Genomic DNA, 14,473 nt, shown 5'->3' with positions numbered 1-14,473 from the left:
GAGAGTGGGTTTAGTGAAATTCCATTCATCTATCCATTCATGTATTCCGACCCAGAGAACTGTGATCCCTAACCCCACCTTTCAAGAATTATTCACTGGGCATCTGCCCTTCCCCTAATCCCCCCAACACCAAAATGCCCTTGATATCTACCCCTGACAAGCCTGAGCTTACTCTACATGACACATGATCTCTTGAATGTCAGTGAATTCTTTTTTTAAGATTTTATTTATTTATTTGACACACATACACACACACACACACACACACACACACACACACACAGAGCACAAACAGGGGGAGTGGCAGGCAGAGGAGGAAGGAGAAGCAGGCTCCCTGAAGAGCAGGGAGCCCAATGCAGGGCTCGATTCCAGGCCCCTGGAATCAGACCTGAGCTGAAGGCAGACACTTAACCGACTGAGCCACCCAGGCGTCCTGTGAATGTGTGTGAGTTCTTACTTGACCCTGGACCTGATATATCATATGCAAACCTGCTGGCGGGTAAATTTATAGATCCTTGAGTGTCTCCTCAGAAAGGGTATGATGCAACTTTTGGTTTGATTGTGTTTTCAAGTCATAGCAGTATTAACATTCCTGTAATTACTGTGGCCTTAAAGCTTTCCACAAAAGTTAGATGTAATAAAAGAATGCCTACTCTTACAGCTTGCAGAGGACATGTAGGTTGCTTAAATGATATTTTTTCATAGCAAGGGAGACTTATCTTTTTACAAAAATGGCCTCTCTAGGGGCATCTGGCTGTCTGTCGGTAGAGCATGCAACTCTTGATCTCAGGGTCGAAGTTCAAATCCCACGTTGGGTCTAGAGCTTACTTAAAAAAAAAAAGCCTTCTGAAAAGAATTTAAAGTGGCTCATACTAAAGCCTCAGAGGTATTATAAAATACAAACCAATAACAACAAAAAGTAAGAAGATAAGATCTAAGTAATTAAAGTAGGAGGAGAATATATCACTGAAACCTAGGCTAAGGAGAGCTCATGCACTGAGCCTCCTGACAGCCAGAGCAAAGGCAGAAGTACAGTAAGTTAGCTAATAAAAGAAAGTAAACCAGGATTTACTATCCCTCTTTAATGTACATTTACTTTTCCTTTTGTCCAGTGCCTTCTCCTTCCGGGAAATTCTCTCCCAAGTTGCACCCAAATCATGTGGCTCGAATAGAAGCTCTCTGCCTTTTTACCAATCTCCCCTTCTTCACTCCCCTCTCCCTATACCCTCTTTGGCCAACCTTGGACTCCTAAACCAAACTGGGCTGATCATTGTGCCCCACCTCCCTGACATAGTAATTGGTCTAGGATTGGGTAATTGAATGGAGCTGGGCCAATTAGAGTCTTTCCTGGGGGCTTTTCAAACTGAAGCTAGCCCCTCAGTTTCTCTCTGGAACCAACCAAAGAGAAGTGAGTCCCAGAAATGCCGACAAGCAAACCCCCAACCGTGTGGCAGGAGTCCATCTGAGAAATCCCACCTGAGAAAGAAGCCAAAGGAGGGTGGAAAGAAACACCCTGACTGCATTCAAGGCCCTGGTTCCTCTTCTTCCCAGTCTCTGCTGTATCTCGGCCTTTCCTATGAATTGGCTATGTGGCCAAATACCTTCCTCTTTTGCCCAAGCTGGTTTGACTTCAGTTTCTATCTCTGGCAACCAGAAGAATGCTGACTAATATAGGAACATTGAGCAACGTGATGAATGGTGAGCTCCAAGGCAGTTTTACCAAAAACATAGATGTTCTGCATATGGGCAGCTCTTCTCATGGACTGCTTGGTGTTTACTATATTAGAATCTACTCTATAAAGGCATTTTCATAAATGGACATTTCCATATCTCTGTACTTGACATAGGGGTAAAGCTTACAACTTGAGATGTGAATGATGAAAGTATTTCTCTGTTGTGTTTTAGTTGAGAGCTCTATAGAGCATTATTCAAAACAAGAGAAGAATGGATTTTCTGGTCTTGACTGAAGGATAACCCACATACCCTGGCCACCAGAGGTGGAGATGACAGAAATGAATTTTTATTGTCATTGTTAAGTAGGCTCCACACTCAGTGCAGAGCCCAACACGGGGCTTGAACTCACCACCGTGAGATCAAGACCTGAGCCGAGATCAAGAGTTGGATGCTCAACTGACTGAGCCATCCAGGCACCCCCAGAATTGATATTTCATTAAAAAATCAGTTGTACTTCTACCCCGAGGCAGCAACTCCTGCCCAGTACCTTCTAATCCTAAAAAAAAGGTCTTCAGGAGTCACTATGTAGGCCTAGCACATTTGTGTCCAATCATGTGAGTAACCTATTGAATCCACAACATTCTGAAGCATTTTGGATTTTTTAACTGCTCCTTCCAGTTTTTCTTATGGTGACCACACTTGATCATCCTTCCCTTTTGTAAGGTTGTGCAATAGCCTCCCAACTCTGTAAGGACTTCCTGCTCTGACCAGGGTGCTCCCTAATCAGTGACTGAAACTGCAGGAGGAATATCAAGTTTTTATTGACATCAAATATTTACAGGTTGCCTGCTGAATGCCAGCCATTGCAATGGTGTCACAGCTCACACTTTCAGCCAGTTTCTAGACCACGCATGATGGATGATGCCTGCATGCCACACACTCTCGCAGGTATACTGGGAGCTACTCAAGATTTGAAGGGCGAAGAGAACTCAAAGTGCAAAAGAATCGTCCTCTTGCCCGTAAAGTCTCAGGATCCTTATCTCTGATGCATATGAAACCAGAGTCATGGAATTCTCTAATACTTGCATATTTTTTCATGATGCCCTAAGTCTTCTTCTGCACCTAATGCAGGTCTGGCACATTGTAACTGCATGTAATAGACTCTTGCCAGTTTTTGGTTGCCCAGCATCTAAAGCCCTTCATAGGTATGGCAAATTCTCCCTCAGAATGAGATGTAGTGTGTGGCAGAAGCCACTTCTCGATCCAGAAGCTGCAAAGGCCCAAAACACACTTTCCCAGCCTCTGTCACAGCTAAGGCATTGGCGTGTGTAACTCAGCCTTGACCAATCAGATAAACTAACTCCAGGCTGGGAATTGGGAGCTGCTGATGCAAAGAAGCAGGGACAGAGGAGAGCCCATTCGGGTGGAGGCAGCAGAAAGCAGCAGCAGGCTCCGGTTTCCAGGAACTGCAAGGGCAGTAGTGCCCGTGGCCAGAACTGTGCTAGCATTGGCCCCCAGGATCCTGCAGCAGCGAGGGAGTCCTCCCCACATGGGTTCTGGGTGGCTCTGGGCTGTGGTCCTGGCCACTGCCTGGCCTCCCTGGTCCCTGTCTGTTTTCTGAGCTTGGCCTTCTGGGGGATTCTGTGAGTTACCTACATAAATCCAGTTGATTTCTCTTCCTTAGAATGAAGAGATCTGAGTCATTATCCTGTACAAAATGTTTAGGCAAATAAATTCATAAATGAATCTATTTTATTATGTGTATTTCACAAACTTACTGGGATAAACACAAATCATTAGCTTCACTGTGTTGTATAATGAATGGCACTGAACATCAGAAAGGCCAAGCAATGCCTCCAAGATTTACACAGCCAATAAGTGGAAGGGTACAGACTCAAAAGCCAGTGACAAGACTTTAAGATGCTATTCTTTCCATTATACCAAGCAGTTGTTGGTTCCTGCCCCAGTGATGTCCTATGGGTTCTTGAGACCTTATACTTTCAAAGTATACTGCTTCTTCACCTCGAATCCTGATCTTTCTTATTTCTTATTTAATCTTCTTTAATCCTTTGACCCAGACTGGTGTCCTAAGGCATGCTGAGTCTTTGCTGCAATGGAGTCTGTCAGCTCAGCCCCCAGACACAAATTGGCTTGAATGTTTCCATAGTATCCAGCTTGTGTGGGTGTGTGTGTGGGGGGGGGGGGGTACATGCACATAGAGGCAATAATTTTTACATTTTCTCCTCGTTTTCAGCTTATGTAGACCATACTTGTACATGGTGGGGAGAGGGAATTAATGGTCTTGCACAGGAAATGTCCCAACAGCCACACTTAAGCCCAATGGAAAAATCTGTTTTCAGTTTGGATCCCAATGAGGAAGCTGCTCTTCCTATCAAAGTGAGTTCCTTGGAGGGTAAAATGGCGACATTGTTAGCTATTTGTTGTTACTTAATTGTTGATATTGTGAAGATTAAACCAAATGAAAAAGAATCCAGCAAAGTTCCTGGCATGCAGTAAGTACTCAAAAAATGTTGACCTTTCCAGATTCCAAACTGCAAAAAATACTTAATATGAAGATGCTTATTACCACATTATTTATGAAAACAAAATATTAGAAGTAACCTACATTCACAAGGAAAGAATGATTTTCATATTATGCATCTATTAAAAATTGTAGCAAAATAAATAAATAGGAGTTATGAAAACTACAGGGAAAGATTATAATGAAAAAAATGCAAAACTGTATGTAAACTATGTTTACAAGTATGTAAAATATTCCTATGAAACAAGGTAGAAGAATAACACCAAAATGAAAACAAACTTTATCAGAAAGTCCCATAATCCATTACCCCAAAATCTTGCAGTCAGTTGAGCTCTGGCATTCAGAATTGTTTGGATATTGCCGTATCTTGTATATTATATAGCAACTCCAGCACTCCTTAATCCAATGCACTAGTACTCCAGCAGCGAATATCTGAATAGTGGCCCTAAGTGGAATAAACAGACTCTAAGTAGTCTCCCCTTAGTTCAGGATAGATGTCTCCATCAGACAAGTGCAGTTCAAGACACAGATTTTTCCACCAAGTAAGCTATAAAAAGCTTTTCAATTATCAACACTTTGGGGATTTTAGAATTGAAGATAAGAAATTATAGGCCTATTGGTTCTGCCAAACAAACAATATTAAAAGCATAAAATGCAGGAACTGATGCTAGAAGTACAATCACCAGTTTGCTTGAGTTCACCACTGCAGCGACAGCAACCTTCAATGCTCTCACCGTTAGCCAGATTTCTAATCCAGACCCAGATGGCCTTAACTCATTCTTGTTTTCTTTTGCACTTATACTATCACCCACACTTGCTGGCTCCTTTGTAGACACCTTACACTATTATGTAGCAAAAGCAAAGACTTGTAACATCTACATATGGTTTAAGAGTAGCCTCTCGCCCCACTTTCTGCCATACAGTAATTGGTTAATAGATAATAATAATATTAATAGATTGGGCCCACAATGCCATTCTGATTCCTGACCTGTGCTTGATTTTTGTAGCCAGTGGTCAAAGTCCCCTCACCATGGCCTCAGGGAAACAAACCCAGAGACTGAGGTACAGAAGTACAAGGCAGGAGCCAAGGTCCAGGCAGATTTGGGGCATCAGCAGCAACAAAGGAGCTTGCTGTTGACTCAGCCTCAGTCTGCAAGCTTTTTTCTTCATGTAGGAAGGCCAGTCATGAGGTAGGACTGTGAGAAACCTGATGATCCCTCTCTTCATCACCACCCCTTCCCTCAGCCATCCCTGGGACTCACAACATGATTGCTCTCAGGGGTCAACATCACTTATGGGGTGTGCCATAGTTGCAGTTTGTTGCTCCCTGCCCCCCAAAATGACAAGAACCACTGGTTTAGATGGAGATCCTTTGGGAGGAAAGGTTCAGCATGTAGGATGCACAACCAGTCCCAAAGACTTTGATTTGGGGACATGTCCAAAGGCATAAGACAAATGGCAGCTCTCTTAGTCTTATAAAAGACACTAGTAGTCTTATAACATTTTAAAAAGCATTATTATGAATGTTAAATCATGCTTCCCTTGATATTCCTGCCATGAGGGACACCTTGCCATTTGGTTGTTTGACATTTAACGTGTGTCATGAGCTACTTTTAAAGCTTTATTCTCCTTTGCCCGTTTCTCAGCCTCAACTCTATGTATCTTCCCAACTTCCTCATTCCACTCAAGACTTTTAAATAGGCCCCCAAAGGGAACTACATTGTCTGAGTTAATAATAAAGTCCCTGTTTATAGCCATCATGGTTTCATATGCGGCTAGACAATAGCTGGGCAGCAGGTCCAAAGAACATGTATAAAATGATGTCAGTGAGGAAGATTCTGGGGGGTAAATGGAACTGGTAGATTCTCTGATGCACTGGACCACATGAAAGATCATGGTGAGAGGCTGTGAGTGAAAGATAGCCTCAAATTAAGTAAATGGAAAAAAGAATGAATTATTAACTTCAGAAAAGATAAAAAGCTTTACAAGAAAGAAAATGTAACATTATCACACAACTTGGCTCAACAGGAAACAATGTTTTCATGAACATAATGTAAATTCTTAATACAAATTAAACAAAAAAAAATGTGATAACATTATATTGAGAGATTGTAGGGAAGGGAAGTGTATGGTAAGGGAGTTAGGTGTAAGTGCTAAGCCCTTATCAGACATACCAGGAAATCAATAAATGATGTCTAACATTGAGAAATCAGGAAAGAGTAGGATAAGCATATTTTGAAGAAATATAAATATAATACCAGAAGAAACAGCTAAGTGTAAAAATGGTGGGTTCTGATGAGCAAAACTGAAGGGTAGAGGAGGTGGAGAGGAATTTTGTTTTTCATTATAAGCCTTTAAATAGTATTGGACTCTTTGTTAACTAACTGCATGTAGTACTTTGATAAAAATAAATCTTAAATTTAAAAAATATACGCAAAAATTTGAAAGGCTGTGAAGAGAGAGCTCATAGAAAAAGAACTACAGACAATCCTTAAGCATATGGAAAGATGTTTGAATTTATTAAAAATAAGAGAAATACAGGGCACCTGGGTGGCTCAGTTGGTTAAGCATCTGACTCTTGGTTTCAGCTCAGGTCGTGATCTCAGAGTCATGATCTCAGGGTGGTGGGATCAAACCCCATGTTGTGCTCTGCGCTCAGCAGGGAGTCTGCTTGAGATTCTGTCTCTCCCTCTCCCTCTGCCTCTCCCCCTCAAATAAATAAGTAAATATTTTTTTAAAAATAAGAGAAATGCAAATTAAAACAAAACAGATACTGTTTCTCATCCATCAGATTGGGAAAAATCCAAAAGTGGGAAGCCATCCTCTATTGGCAAGCCTGTGGGGAATACAAAATAATTGAATCCCTATCAAGGAGAATCTGGCATATCCACTTAAACTGCAGATGCATTTCTCCTTGACCCAGCAAACCCTCTTCTAGAAATGCACTCCCAGATCCTCCTGCATGCATATTAAATGACATGCATAACGTCATTCATTGTGATATTGTTATATAGCAAAAGATAAGAATCCAAATGTCTGTCAACAGGGGACTCGTTAAATCAGTTATGGTTCAATCACTCCATGGAAAATATTTATGTTTTCAATGAATAAAGGAAAAATAACTTACATAATTTAACAGACAGCTTCCAGGCCCTCCTAAGCATAGGGGGCTGTGTCGGAAGCCTCTCAGACAGAGCAGACTCTCTGCCCTTCCGAAGTGTGAGCATAAAAGGAACTTGGCTCCCAACCCCTTTCAAAAACCTTAGAAACAAAGCAAGACAGGCGTGAGTCAATGTCTGACCTCATATCAGTCCTAGGTCCAAATCCCACTTGGTCACTCTATTAACTGAGATACTCGGGGCTTTGGTTCCTCATCTATAAATGGGGATAAAATTCCCTCCCTCGCAGGGTGGCTGCAGGATAGTGTGTGTGACACCTGTGGCACAGTGCTCTGCTCACAGTAAGTGCTCAATGACAGACGTCATTATTAATAGCAGTACTGGAAAAAAGAATCCTGTCTCCAGGACTGTGTTCATTATAGGAGGAAAGTCATCTTGAAATACCAACATAAGAAAAAGTCACTGCTCTGAAGAAAAGAAGGAATTTCCCTCCACAACCAGGCAGTTTTGGAAGCGACTCTTCATCCCCAGGCAGATATGCACACTGTGTGGGAGCCTCCCGCATCTCATTGCTACCACCTCCTCTGGGGGCTGGTAGACACTTTCCCTAAGTATCCTGCATCAGCGCGGTGGGAAGGACCTGGGCCCAAACACCTTCGGTTTAGGATGAGAAACCCAAGGACCAGAGGAACCAGTGATGTACTTGAGAGCACACAGCCAGCAATCCTGTTTCGAGCCACTAACAAAATTGCTAATCGGGTATACCTTTGTGTGACAGCCATTTTCCAGTGATTCAAAACAGAATGAATAAACCTAAAAACAGGTACTCAGGACATTGAGCCAAGTTGACTTTCATTCACTTCTGAAAGTGGTTGTGATCAATGTGAAAGCCATGCTCAAAACTGGTGGGTAAGTAATGTGTTTATCTGTGTCAACCCATCTTTATGCTGTGCCTACCCGTTACCTTTTATGTACTTCCTGTGGAATGAAGCCCCAAATTTATTTTTATTTTTTTAAAGATTTTATTTATTTGATGGATAGCACAAGCAGGCAGAGAGGCAGGCAGAGGGAGAGGGAGAAGCAGACTCCCCACTGAGCAGGGAGCCCGATGCGGGGCTCCATCCCAGGACCCTGGGATCATGACCTGAGCCGGAGGCAGACGCTCAACCGACTGAGCCACCGAGGCGCCCCTGAAGCCCCAAATTTAGGGGCAATTTGTATTTCAATAAAAATAAGGATTTCTAGAATGTGCCCAATCCCTGTTCTAGCAATGATTACATATGTAAAGCTGGGTTTCCATTTCCTCATCTGTAAAAGGGAACATCAGCCACCTTCACCGCACTGCTGCAAAAATAAAATCAGATAACTGTGTCTGTCTGGCACAGAGCAGGCACTACTTCTCACCGACCCAGGCATCCCCTTGCCTTATCTACATATGGGACCTAATCAATTCCACAACAGTCCACTGACCCTGCTCTTTGAAATCCAAGGAAAAATTTCCCTCTAAGCCTCTCAGAAAAATGAAAAAATAAAATACTTTTCATGATATTTACATAGGTAAATACTTTTTAATTTCCTCAGCCAGAACCAAGAGTTAAGAAGAATCTCATTAAAAAGAATTATAAAGGCATTTCTTTTTCAAGTTCCCCAACTAGCTTCTTCATCTTCATCTTCATCTTGGGGACTGGTTCCCACCACGCCTACAGTGATCGGGAGAACTCTGGATCCAGCCCTATTCACTGCATTCCTGATTCTCCCACTTTCCTGTCCCAGGCATTTGCTTGTGGTAAACACTCAATAAATGGTTCTAAGCTGAACCAAACAGAATGAGGTGAAGAATTCAACAAAGACATACTGAGCATCTACTATACCCTAGGCACCGTGTAAGAGCAGTTTCCCTCTCATATTTAATTATCACAACAATCCAGAAAGGTAATCATTGTCCCCAGCTTATGCATGACAAAACAGGAACCCAGAGCATGCAGTGACTTGCCTCGAGTCCCAATGTCAAGAAGGGCAGGACAGGATGGAGCCCAAGTCTCAGAGTGTGTTATAACTGGAAGCCCCTCACTGGAAAAGCACCTTTGTTACGTTTTCTTTTCCAATGCACTCCCTGTGCACAACCAGAAGCCCCTAATTTTCAGCAAGTCATTTGATAACTCCAAACGAGGGGCCACAACCTTTTCTATACCTCTACTGGTAAACAAAGACAACATCATGTTTCCAACACACTAATCAGACCAAGGGGAAAAAAATCCCCATGACTTCAGTAATTTTCCATCCTCTGGAACAAAGACACATATACAGAAGATTCACCATAATAAACAAACATTGCTTTTAAATGATACCAATCTCTCTTTTAATATGCCTCCAACTCTAAAATCTAAGGTTTAATAACTTCCTTTCTTGTATATTGAATAGACACACAAACCTAAATAGATATACAAACTGTACATGCAACAACGGCCACCTACTTAGATTGGGCTCTCACATCGATACCGATTTTCCTTACAACCTGCACCCAATTTGACTGTAATCCTAGGCGTGCTGACCTGAAATAGTTGCTGGCCGCAGCAAGCACCACGCGGTGGCAGGAGAATTCCTGAATGTCCACACACAAGATGACATCGGTCAGAGCATTTTCCACACGGAGGGTGTCCAGGCCATTCTGCAGGATTAAGGAGAGTCCCGTGTCATCAAATTTTACCTTATCCCCATTTAAGATTTCTACCAGGTCTCCCTTTTTCTGGGAGGGCTCATCTGTAGAAGGTGCCAGGGGCCCTTCCAAACTCTTCTCTACCACGTCGCCCATGGTCCAGGTGCCCCTTTGTCCTGCCAGCAACATCCAGACTGAAGGAGCGCCCAAGCTTCAGGCAGGTCACATTGCAGAAGTTGAGCGGATTTCCTGTGTAGAGTCCTCCACTTATCACCAGCTGTCACACACACACAACAGGAAGTCTCGTACTTTCTCATCCTGTTACTACAAACGCCAGTAACTTCTATTCTTCTTCTTTCTGTGAGTCAACAAAAGGTTAGAAATTACTTAGAAGGGGTGTGTAGAAAGGGGCTCCAGGAGAGAAGGGGTGGCTTCTCAGAGTCTGCTATTAGTGCTGTGAGGTTATTTTGGTCCATCTCCCCCTCATATCCGTGAGCAGGAAGCCTCTGATTCTGGTTATTACATTTGTACCTCTGGTGCTTTTGTAACTGAGGTTGTAGATGGTAGGATGGGCAGGAAACATTCTACGATCTTCCCCCTCCCTCTTCTGAGGAGTCTGAGACCCCACGATAAGCCCCTACCCAGTCCCTTGGGAACTTTGGAAAACCCACTTATGGCTGGCCTTCTCATTTATATCAGCACTGCGCATCTTCTGCCTTTGTCTTCCTCTGCTGCTCAGGGGGAAAAAATGTCATGGCAGATATTAATGTTCTCCCCCCCCAAGAAAGTCTATTGTTTCAGATATGTCTCTGGGGACAGAGGAGAAATGGTGTCCAGAAACTCCATCCCCAGGGGCTTCTCTCTTAGTAGACTAATCAGGGTAGGTCAACACCAGATTACCCTAGCAAGTTTCAACTCAAATTGGCCTGATCTCACTCAGCATCTAGTGGTCATGTATCTAGTGGTACACCATGAAGTATCTTCATTACCTCTGCAGGTGTCTGTTAAATAATAATAACTATCTTTTCATAAACTCCCACTATATTACAGATTAGTTAACTTATTTTAATGTATTTTAATCCTTATAAGAATCCAATGGGGCAGATATGATTTTCCTCATTTTACAGAGAAGGAAACTGAAGCTCTGCTCAAGCAAGTGGCGGGACCCAGATCTGTTTGGCTCCAAAGCCCCTGTTTCCTCCATCCCCATCAGGCTACAAGAGCTGTAATATCATGTTGGTCCTGACTCCTGCATCTCCCACAGAGAGAACCGCAGGGCTTACCTGCCATGGCCACTCCAGTCTGCAGCACCTCACCAAAGTGGCCTCTGCTGTCTTGCTCCTGCTCTCATGTACCATCTAGCAGTGGAGAGCACTCGCTGTCCTACTGATCAACAGGGAGTCCTCATGCTTTCTCTGCCCTGGTCAGTGGTGACCGAGCCCTCTCCAGGGGTCCCAGTTCTGCCTTAGTTCTTCTTCTCTTCCATGGATGCTTACTCCTAATGTCAGTGTCTATGTTATCTCCCCTCCACCAGACTTGTTCTGTATCCAGAGCTCTGTCAATCAAGACATTTTGGCTTCAAGAACAGAATAGCCCATCAAAAGTAGTTTAAGCAATAGAAGTCTCATATTATAAGAAGCCAGAGGTATGGAGTCCCAGGCTAATCCAGACACTCATCCTTCTGTGTCATCAAAGACACAGAATTTTTCCATTTTCCCATTCTATCATACTCTCCGTGTGATGGAGATGCCCCTCATGATCACATAATAGCTGCCACAGTACCAACCAGTCCAAAAAAAGGAAGAAGGGCAGGCCTTTTCTCCTTCATCTCTTTTTACCAGAAAGAAAATATTTCCTAAAATCCCCATCAGATTCTCCTAGGTCACTTGACCACCTCAGACCAAGCTCCAGGAAATACAAATGGAATAACATGATTGCCTTGCACAAAACATGATTCATCTACTGGCTTGAGTCCACTTTCCCCAAGAACAAGGATCTGATAGTCAAACAAAATCAGGGTCTGTTAGCACAGAGGAGGGGCAAGGGCTGGTGCATGGTTAGCCTCCTGAGCCCACCACAGGGAACATGCACAAAACTGACTCTTCCCACAGGCCTCGACTGGGAGGAGCTCAGCACTTACAGCTCCGTGACTCTAACCGCCACATCTGGTAGAACTGAGGACAATACATGACCCAATCCCTCTCTCACGGCATCTTGGCACCCAGAACTTCTCAAAGTATAAACAACACTAACCATATTCAGCTCCACTCCATCCCCCCCATTAAAACAAAATAAGAATAAAACTCAATTCTCCATTCGCAATGGATCCTGTTCACCAAGTTTCATATACCTCCAAGCCCACCTGCCCCATTCCCTTGACATGAGCAGATAACTGTTACCTTCCCCCCACCCCTACATCTTCCTAGTAAGTAGGGATGAATGCACAAACTTGTACCAAGGTGTGATAATGCCTATAATTAGATTTAGTGCAAAGGAAAAAAACACAACCAGTTTGGCATCCATGTCAACCTGGATATGCTCTGAGATTTAGCATCAACTGATAAATATTCTTTATAGCTACAAGCAAAATAACCAGTTCTGTGGAAGTTTTATTTTCCCTACCAAGCAACAAAATGTACAAGCCACTGGCAAAAGCTTTAATACTGAGAAAACTATCTAATTATATCTTACTAGACTAGTTAGCTTTATAATGCTTGAAAGGAATAGATTCTGTCCCCGTGCAAATGGGTAGCTTCACTAAAGGGAAATCTCTATTCCTAAAACTACAGGTTGCCCCTTCTGACCCCAGTCAATGTTTTCTCTATCACAACTTAAAGTGATAGAAACAAGTCTTAAGTCAGCTACAAAGGAAGAGCCACTGGTGCCTCATGTTAACTTATTACTACTAAAGCTATCATTTATTGAGTATCGACTATATTTCAAGAACTGTGAGAGGCACTTTATGAACTCTGATGCACTTAATCTTCCCATCAATCCAGTGCAGTTAAGTATTATGATCTCCATTTTAGAGACATGAAGACAGACAAGATCACATAATTGGTATCATGTCCATATCTCCTCAGTCCATCCCGGAGGTCACCCACAGACAGTTCCTATAAGCACACCAAAAGCATCACTCTGCCTGAGAGCATTGTCCAGCTATAAGAGCATGTCGGCTCATCAGAAGTGCTCCCAAGAGTGACCTGTAACTGAGAGTCAGGAGTTGGTTGATAAAAACACTAGCTTCCTGTTTCTTGGTGGGACAATGCTGAAGCGTGTTCTACCCTATCAGAAGACTCTCAGAGGATTGAGCTGTAAGTGCCCACAGTACTAACCCATTCACCCTCTAAGGGAGGGAAGCCTCTGATGCCATTTGCTTATATTCCAGGGTAAGAAAGGAAAAGCCAAGACTGCCCCCGCCACCCCGAGAGGATTTGTTTACCAGAATAAAGGTTTCTTTCCCCAGGGGAGGTAGAGAAGGAGGAAGATGAGGAGGAAACAGACCCATGTGCCAGCTGACCTATATAAGTTCTGAGTCTCATAATTTCAGCATTCATCTCTTATGATGCAACCTCGTTGTACACTCAGGATAATATCAGGTTTTCTTCGCATTATCTATAGAGATAGGGATGCAGGGAACTGGTAAGAAGATGGTCTGTGCATAATAAATGATCTTTTTTCTGATTCAGAGACTTCGTATTTCCTGTCAGAAAAAAAAATTGAAACCTATACATATACATTTAACATGCAGTTCATTTATTTATTTATTTATTTAGGAGTGGGGAGGGGAGGGGCAGAGGGAAAAGAAGAGAGAGAATCTTAAACAGGCTCCACACTCAGCGCAGAGCCTGACATGGGGCTCCATTTCACAACCGTAAGATCATGACCTGAGCCAAAAATCAAAAGTTGGAAGCTTAGGGGTGCCTGGGTGCCTTAGTTGGTTGAGCGTCTGACTCTTGGTTTTGGATCAAGTCATGATCTCGCCATGGTCAGATTAAGCCCCGAATGGGGCTCTGTGCTAAGTGTAGAATCTGCTGAAGATTCTCTCTCTCTCAAATAAATAAATAAAATCTTAAAAAAAAAGTTGGAAGCTTAACTGAATGAGCAACCCAGGTGCCCCAACATGCAGTTCATTTTAACTTAATTTCTCCAGGATGAGCAGCAATAGGTGTGGAAGGGTAGAACCAGCAAAATGAACAAAGTGCTTCAGGGTCTAAATCCTACCGAAAGAGACCCAAGCCTTCACCTTTTCCTGCTGCCCGCAAAATTTATCCTTCAGGATAAATGTCCTTCCTGCCTTCACAAAGCTTCCCTAATATACCTACATTTATTGCAAGCCTTGCCTGTGTACACACTGCACTCTGCTCATGCTCCTATGGATGCACTAAAGCACTGTCATTACCTGGCTATTCGTCTGTCTCCCACAAGTAGGCTGTGAGCTCAAGTCAAGCCATCTTATATCCCAGAACCTGGCACAAGCCC

General features: G+C 43.0%; 1 protein-coding gene across 1 annotated transcript in view; it reads right to left on the bottom strand.

Moving 5' to 3' along the window:
- KLHL6 (kelch like family member 6) overlaps positions 1-10,219 on the bottom strand; it is a 57,120-nt gene extending 46,901 nt beyond the window's left edge. Inside the window, exon 1 of the mRNA XM_028100943.2 lies at positions 9,888-10,219. Coding sequence (XP_027956744.1) covers positions 9,888-10,180 — 293 coding nt within the window. The 5' untranslated portion in view covers positions 10,181-10,219. The remainder of the gene's footprint in view (positions 1-9,887) is intronic.
- Between the last annotated feature and the right edge of the window lie 4,254 nt (positions 10,220-14,473).

Source organism: Eumetopias jubatus, unplaced genomic scaffold, assembly GCF_037043125.1.
Source record: "Eumetopias jubatus isolate StellerSeaLion01/CBP00866 unplaced genomic scaffold, mEumJub1_p1.0 scaffold_1, whole genome shotgun sequence".
Classification (NCBI taxonomy): Eukaryota; Metazoa; Chordata; class Mammalia; order Carnivora; family Otariidae; genus Eumetopias; species Eumetopias jubatus.
Note: the sequence above shows the minus strand (reverse complement) of the source record. Positions and strands in the feature narration are given on the sequence as shown.